The 7,556-nt window shown below is 44.6% G+C and overlaps 1 protein-coding gene across 2 annotated transcripts in view; it reads right to left on the bottom strand.

The window, feature by feature from the left end:
- VSTM4 (V-set and transmembrane domain containing 4) overlaps positions 1-7,302 on the bottom strand; it is a 30,746-nt gene extending 23,444 nt beyond the window's left edge. The window contains exons 1-2 of one of the 2 annotated variants that reach the window (XM_057370987.1): positions 7,137-7,302; positions 2,441-2,839 (exon numbers count right to left, since the gene is read on the bottom strand). In XM_057370987.1, coding sequence (XP_057226970.1) covers positions 2,441-2,839; positions 7,137-7,191 — 454 coding nt within the window. In that variant the 5' untranslated portion in view covers positions 7,192-7,302. The remainder of the gene's footprint in view (positions 1-2,440; positions 2,840-7,136) is intronic. The other variant, XM_057370986.1, reaches the window with a different exon arrangement.
- Between the last annotated feature and the right edge of the window lie 254 nt (positions 7,303-7,556).

Raw genomic sequence — 7,556 nt, 5'->3', positions numbered from 1 at the left:
GTATATTCTCTAATTAAGATTGCTAACTTGGTTTTAGGCTGACATTGACCACACAAACTCAGGAAAGGAGCAGATGCCTTTAATGAGAACAGGGGGGAAGGGAAAAAGGTTGACTTTAACTTGGAGAGAAGAGATTGCATGGCTGGATTAGGAGACAATTGGCACCACTGGCACATGGACTTCTCTTGGTTTTACCAACAAGATTTAACAGTAGCCTTCTTGTAAATGCTATCTGATGTCTCACATTCACTACACTGAAAGGTTCCAAAGTTCAAATTTCAGCTGGAYCTTCTGAAAACACTGCAAAGTTGCTGTAGTTGACATGAGTGCAGGAGSAGAAAACTGCAAGGAATCCATCTCCACAGTGAGGCTTCTTTTYGCAAGAAATGTAATTTGCCCCTAAAGCAGAAGCCAGATATGTAGCTAAAATTTAACTGCCATCATTTCAGAGTRAGGAATTGTAGCCTCTAACACAATTGTTTTTGTGTAAGTCCAACATGTRTATTTGTACGAATTTATGCGTTGCAACAAAATGTATTTGCAACTTCTGAATGGCCCCCACAAATGTACATGTGCAAACTTGCTAGCAAATAACAAAATCTGAATATAAATTAATAGCAGTAGATACTACAGATCCAGCTGTCAACTTGCCTCAAGAGCAAGCTACATTTTGCAGAAGCAGAATGATTATTTTCTTTTCTCTCTGGAAATTTGTTCCTTGCACAGTAACCTCTTCTTCCTGTGTGAATAAATTAAAAAAGGGACTGTGCTATTTCTGCATCTGCTTGATGTGCAAAGTTTTAAGAAATTTGCCCGATGCTTTAGCATAAAGTTAATATTTTGAATTTGGGCATAACTGCAGACACATTAACTGGAACAAAATGTTAGGCAACACAGCAACTGTGATGTGGGGGAACTGCTACCTTATTTGATAAAGCACAAGCAGTACAACTTAAGTATCCAAATGCTTCAGGCAATTTGTATTGCTCCTTTTGTTGCATCCTGGGTCTAACTGTAATATAAGTAAATCCCTTTGCAATAAAAAGTGTAACTGATCATAATATAAAATACAAAATGTGTTTGGAATAAAATTTGCTTGAAAAGCCCAAGTGTGACTGTAGGGAAAACTGGAAACTTTATCACTACTCAGAGGAGTTACCTTCCTGCTCAAGTGTAGCAAGTTCCATATAYGCAGGGTGCCTTACCCAAACCCTGGCAAAGGTGGTCCTTTGATTCCAGTCGAGAGGCTTTACGTGGTAAAACAGTTGCTATGACGTTTAAAATATGTGGTATTTCAGACATCATTTGGTGTCTTTAATCTGGATTTAGAGTTAGAATAAATAAGCCTTTGTGGGGCCAGGGTGGTTGTGGTGATTGCTTCAGATCCCCACAGGGTGTCTACAACCCTCTACAGGCTGGCCAGCCTCCTGCCTCATCTCAGGTCTCCTGCTCTGCTTTGGGGCATTTGAAGTGAAGAGAAGTAATTCACTGAGCAGACAGTGAATGAAGTCATGGCTCTCAAATCCCTATCCTGATTATTCAGTCATAACTCATATTAGAAATCTGTGGAAAAATATTAYTTAAGGACTGGACTGAAAAGTTATAGATTTCCTTCTTTTCAATAACTACATTGATAGGAACCCCATACTTTAGCTATGAGAAGCAACAAGAGGTTTCAGTGTTATAATTAGCAATTACTTGAGAAACTATGAAAGATGAAGGGTGTCTCTCCATGAGGAGAGGTACGACAGGTGGTATGGAAATACATCACTTTTTCTTCTACTGCCACTTACTTGTAATATATCATTCCCTTTCCAAGAACCAACAAATCCATATGTTTCACTACAGGCATTTAGGAACTTACATCATTCAGTGAATGAGAAAACATTATAAACTGTTTTCTGGCATTGTCTTGAGTTGTCCCTGTGAGATATCAACTTTTCTGTTCATAAAGGCACAAGCAGGGGGCTAGTTTGACATGCTAGCACTGATGGCACAGCTGCTGAGCAAAACCATGTCTTCAAAGAACTCTGCTCTCTAAATCCAACTTCACCCATCTCTGAAAGTGTGGGAGTGGTGGCACAAGATTAGAGCTAATCCATCCCAAAGAGATGGCTTGTTTTCACCTTGGTTCACACTTGTTGCTGGTCATTTTATCCTAAGTTCAACACCAGCAGGCTGGTACTGCTTTTCCAGCTCTGCTTTCTGGCTGCAAATGGTATAAACAATAGAAGTGCTTCTTATCAGCTGCTGCTGGACTACACCTAAGAGCAAGGGAAACGCCAAGAGTCAAAACATTTGAGTATTATGTTTTCTTCTCCTATTCAAAAATTACACTCAAAAATAATCTTAAATTCAAATGTCTTATGGATGAACTTACAGGAAAGAAAAGGGATCACAGGACAAGAAGAAATTATAGACTTGAAATCAGTAGTCTCACCTCTTATTTCAGTAGCTGCTGTACCATTTGACCATGCTGTCCATTTATTTCTGTGTTTCCCAATTTCCTGGACTTTGCATATATAATGTCCTTGATCTGTTTGTTGGAGGCTTAAAATAAGAAATTTGTACATAGTTCCATGTTTCTCTTTAAGGAGATGAAGTCTTTGCTTGTGAAAATTATGAGTATAATTTCCATAATACTGCACAGACCCAAACTTTGTCATTTTGATCATGAGATGCTCCTGGGTAGGTGATGCAGCGAAGACCCACCGCACAGCCAGTAAATTGTCTGTCTTTCTCTTTTGAGAAATGTGGCAATAAAGGGTGGCATTGTCCCCCTCAGAATATTGCACTGTTGGTCCAGGAGAGACTGTCACATTTAGAGCCACACAAACATCTGTAAAGGAAAGGAAATATGGTGAGAATCCTCCATATTTGCACAACAGAACCATAATCTGTGCCAGGGTGTGAACCCACAGCAGGTAAACTGATGGCATCTCTCTACGGTGCAGCAATTTCATGGCCTTGTGGAACCTGACAGCATCAGCCTCTCTGGGAATGTTCAAGATGACATGAGGCCCTCCTTCACTGAATCGGCTCTTGTATTTTTGCTGTCACTAATTAAYAACATAAGGCTGACATGGAGACCTTGTTACCGTCACAGGACAAGTTTTTTTTCACAGTTTGAAAAAAGAGTCCACAGCTGTTCATTAGAGAAAGAGTTCCCTTTCCTGCTTTAACTGATTTATACTGGACTGATTTTCTGAGGCATGAGAATCAACACTTATTTTATTTCCTTTCTAATGCACATTAAGAATGTCCTGATTAGTCATATCAGAGAGTGATCTATTTTTGATCAACGGTGTACTGTGGCAATTGTTCCTTCAATGACTTGTGATGAGTAATGTACTGGTCTGAGGGCACCCACCAGAGAGAGAACCAAATCCAAATTCCAGCAGTGAGCAAGAACTGCCTGCAATGCACTCTGCAAAGCATGAAATGTCCTCTACACTGTGAATTTCCTGTTATGTGATTACTGTACTGTACTCAAATACTAATGAGAATTGCAACTCTGGGAGAATGATGTTTTCATTTCTGGACACTTTTCTAGCACATCAGCAAGGAACATTTTAACAAAGGGGATGAGCATTTTGGCAGAGGCTCTTGTCTGACATCAGCTCCTGAAACACAAACATATATTTATCTTCAAAATAAGCAAGTAAAGTATTTCCATTCTATTTCTGAAGGAGTATTGGAGGCAGAGACAGTGATTTTATGGCTCCAGTGAAGCTGTGAAATGAGGYGGTGAATTTTATCACCTTACTTACAGTTAATCCACTAAATCAAAGAAGTTGCATTGCAACGGTTTGAGAAGAATGCTGAAAATTAATAGGTGTGGTAATTATTTTGTGTCATTTCAATTGAAATCTCCACTGAATGGCATGTCTTTTCCAAGTAGACATTATTTTTTGTTATGGAGTAGAAAATAGTTTGTATAAAGAAGAATTTGGGTTTAAAAAATAAAAATTCTTGAGGAAACTACAACAAAGCATGGATGAGATTTTTGATACAATTATCTGTGCTTGATGTTTGTGTCTGCAATTCATACAAATGCCAAWGAAAAAGGTTATTTTGCATTGTAGGAAGCACCCAAGTAAAACAGGATGTCGAAATTTAAGGCTGAATTCCACCAAAAGCTTTCAGGCATGAAACTTCAGTTATTACTCTCTGGACTAACTGGCCTTGGTGCTTTACTGGCAGAAGGTAAGCCAGTAAGTGGCTGCCTCTGTCATCAAAATAAGATTATAATTTGAAGGCTGTGCTGCTTAGTAAATAGGAAATAAGTTTAAGATTTTCGACACTTTTTGGGGTCCTCAATGGTACTTAGGCAATAAATGTTTAATAAATCATTTATAAAATTATGGTTCAGATAAATGAATAACACGGATTTTTTTCTACTGAAATTATGAACATGTYGTGAAAACTGTAATGAAAAACAATTATGTAATTTTCCTGACATGTGAATTTCTTTTTTGAAAAAGCTGGCTAGGAGTAATTGTGAAATAGAGTCACAAATTAAAAGGCAAAAAGCTCATTGCTTAATTCCAAACTCGGCAGAACACAGTGCCAAGAAGCACCCAAGAGAAAATAGAGAGGAAGTCAGATATGGTGATGATGGAAGCCTCTGTGAGAAGATAAAGCAGCATTGTACATGGAGACTCTGATCCCTTTCTAGCTGTTTATACTTATACAAACATTGGTATTTTATACCTAAGGCTTCTACTTTTCCTCTGGGCACATGGCTTTTTATAAGGACGTATCAAATTTTCCATCCTTCATGCTCTCTGGTCAGAGGGAACCTATCCCCTTATCTTCCTTCTGTGGGTCCTATTGGTGCAGCTGCACAAGTACAGCAGTGGGGAGAGTTTTGGAAAGCTCATGGTGCTTTTACCATGGCATCAGCTCATGGTGAACTGATCAGGATATGGTTYATATAAAGCAGAAAAACAATATCCATTTGACTTTATCCTCCTACTGCTGTTAGAGGAGGAACAGTGGATTTTGAAGGAAAGAGTTCATTTACTTCCCATGTAGAAAGGAAAAGCCTCATTCAAGGCTCTCAGACACTAGTGGACATGTTCCTCCTGTCTTTAGCAGGCACTGGTCAGCCCCAACATGAGGTTTACTCTTGTAATGGGCTCCTTGCCAAGAACAGGAGACTTCACAACTTGACAGCAGGCTTGTGTGCCAACAYAGCACTGAATTTCTAGACTTCAGATTGCTGTTTCAAGTGAGGAACCACTGTTTTTCTCCTGCATTCCCAATATAGCATGATGTAGCCGTTCAGGTGGAGCTCACCACAAGAGTTTTAGTCTCATTTCTGCTTGGAAAGGGAAATTATTTATAGAAAGGGGGAGGAGAGAGAGTCAAAGACTTGGTGATTCCTTTGCAGTGTGCTTAACCATCAAACTTCTCTCCTTTTTGCATTCAGCTTACTTAGTTGCTCCCGTCCCACCATTTTAGCTTCTTCTCTGGTGCCCTTCACCTGCATGTGGGGAGTCAGGAAAGATGACTGCTGACTAAGCTCTGTTGTAAAAAATCCTGCTTTGAAAATAGTCCACTTCTGCTTACGCACGTTCAAGAATTAGCTGGGTTTGGATGTTGCTGTCTGCCATGTTACATAGCAGAACACCCACAGYACTGTCAGGAGTAACAAACTATACTTCCAGCACCCAGAAACTTGTTTATGCCAGGGCCTCTCCACTCTGCACATGCTGGCGAAGKACTTTCAGTGACCACTCGGCCCTTACATGTGGCGAGCATGGCAGTGGTTTTGTGGGAGAACCTCAGTTACTCAGTTGAGACAGGAATGGAGTTGTTCCTGTGCAGAACACAGTCCAGGTTCAGTGCTGTGTGCAGGCCACTCTTCCTTCCTCCACRGAGACTGAGGGGCAGAAACTACAGCCCAGCCTTCGGTGCTGAAAGGACTGATAGCTGGGGGACTGGGATATCTGGGGAACTAGAGGGGCATGTGACTAGGGTGGTCACCTTCTGGTCTCAGCTTTCCATGACCAGAAGCATATAGGATGGATTTTATCTATATTGTAGTTCATTCGGTGAAGCTATGCTGCTTTCAAAGCCTGCTTTAGTTTGATTTCTTGCAGTTAAAAAGAGCAGATGAGCAGGAAAGAAGCAAAGGTCTYCGTTTAAATGAAAACAGGAGCTGGCTAGCAAGAGCACTGAAAAACAACTGTTTTGAGTTGAACAGATCTGTCCGCAAGTTTCACAAGTCAGAGGCTCCCCCTCAGAGAAAGCTTCTGCATTGACTAGAGATGGACTTGAACCAAACCTCTGCCTCCACCATCTACTTCCTTCTGCAGGGGAGTTCAAATTCAACTCTTTCACTAGCCTCGAAYGAGCAGGGCTTCCACACCCCTCTAAGCTCACTGCACCTGAAGTTCATATCCAGACTCTGTGTCTGTTTTGGAGCTTCAGGACACACAACACTTCCCAACATACCTTCGGTTTTGGAGGCATAAAGGTCTTAAAGGGAGGAAGCTTTTTACAAGTGACCTACAAGTGCCAACGGGATCAGGGCACCTGCGGAAAAAACAAATCTCCAAGTCTCCCTATGCTTCGGCTTCGCCTGGCATAGGAGACGGCCGAGCACCCATTTCCATGAACTTGCACGGAASGGGCTTTCTTTTCTACAAAGGGTCCGATGGCCGTGCAGAAGCGCTGCTGCCGGGAGTGCGGGGAAGCGGCTGCGGAGCGGGGTAGGGAGCGGGCGGGCCGGGGAGGGCGGAGGGGCTCCCGGGGGGCGACCCCAGCTCTGGCTCGGTGCCCGCCCCGCCGCCCGAGCCCCGGCACTGTCCCAGCTCTGGCACTGCCCGAGCCCCGGCGCTGAGGGGACACCGGCACTGCCCGAGCCCCAGCACTGTCCCAGCTCCGGCACTGCCCCGGTTCCGGCACTGTCCCGTACCCGGCACTGTCCCGCTCCCGGCGCTGAGGGGACACCGGCACTGCCCCGGCCCCGGCGCTGAGGGGACACCGGGTCCGCTCCCGGCGCTGAGGGGACACCGGGCCCGCTCTCGGCGCGCAGGGCGGGGGTTGCCCGAGGCGGGGCCGGGGTCCCGCCGGACCGAGGGGAGGGGTCCGGCCCCGCTGGGCTCTGACCCCGCCGTGCCGCTTACCTGGGCCCGAGGCCGTGGCCAGCAGGGCGGCCAGCGCCGTAGCCAGGAGGCGCATGGCCCGCGGGGCGCCGGGTCCGCTCCCGTCCCGTCCCCTCTGCCGAGCTGCCTCCCTCCTCTCCTCYCCGGCCTCTCGCCTCCTCCCCGCCCGGTCTTCCCTTCTCCGCTTGCTTTTCATCTCCTCCCCTTTCTCCTCCTTTTTTTTTTTTTTTCCGCTTTCTTCCTTCCCCCCCTACTCCTTTGCGCTTCGCAGCGTCCTGCCCCGCTTCAGCTCTGCTTTTTCTCGCCCCCTTTCCTGTCGTTTCTGTCCATCCCATGGCTGTAGGGCGGCACTAGGGCTGGACAGGGATGCTCCGTCTCTAGCCTCCACGATCCTCCCTGTACACACGCACACACCGTGCCCAAAGGACACAGGTCTGTGTC

The sequence above is a fragment of the Malurus melanocephalus genome, unplaced genomic scaffold (assembly GCF_030028575.1).
Source record: "Malurus melanocephalus ecotype Western Australia unplaced genomic scaffold, MMel_1.1 scaffold_137, whole genome shotgun sequence".
NCBI lineage: Eukaryota > Metazoa > Chordata > Aves > Passeriformes > Maluridae > Malurus > Malurus melanocephalus.
The sequence above is the reverse complement of the archived record's forward strand: the minus strand, read 5'-3'. Positions and strand labels throughout refer to the sequence as shown.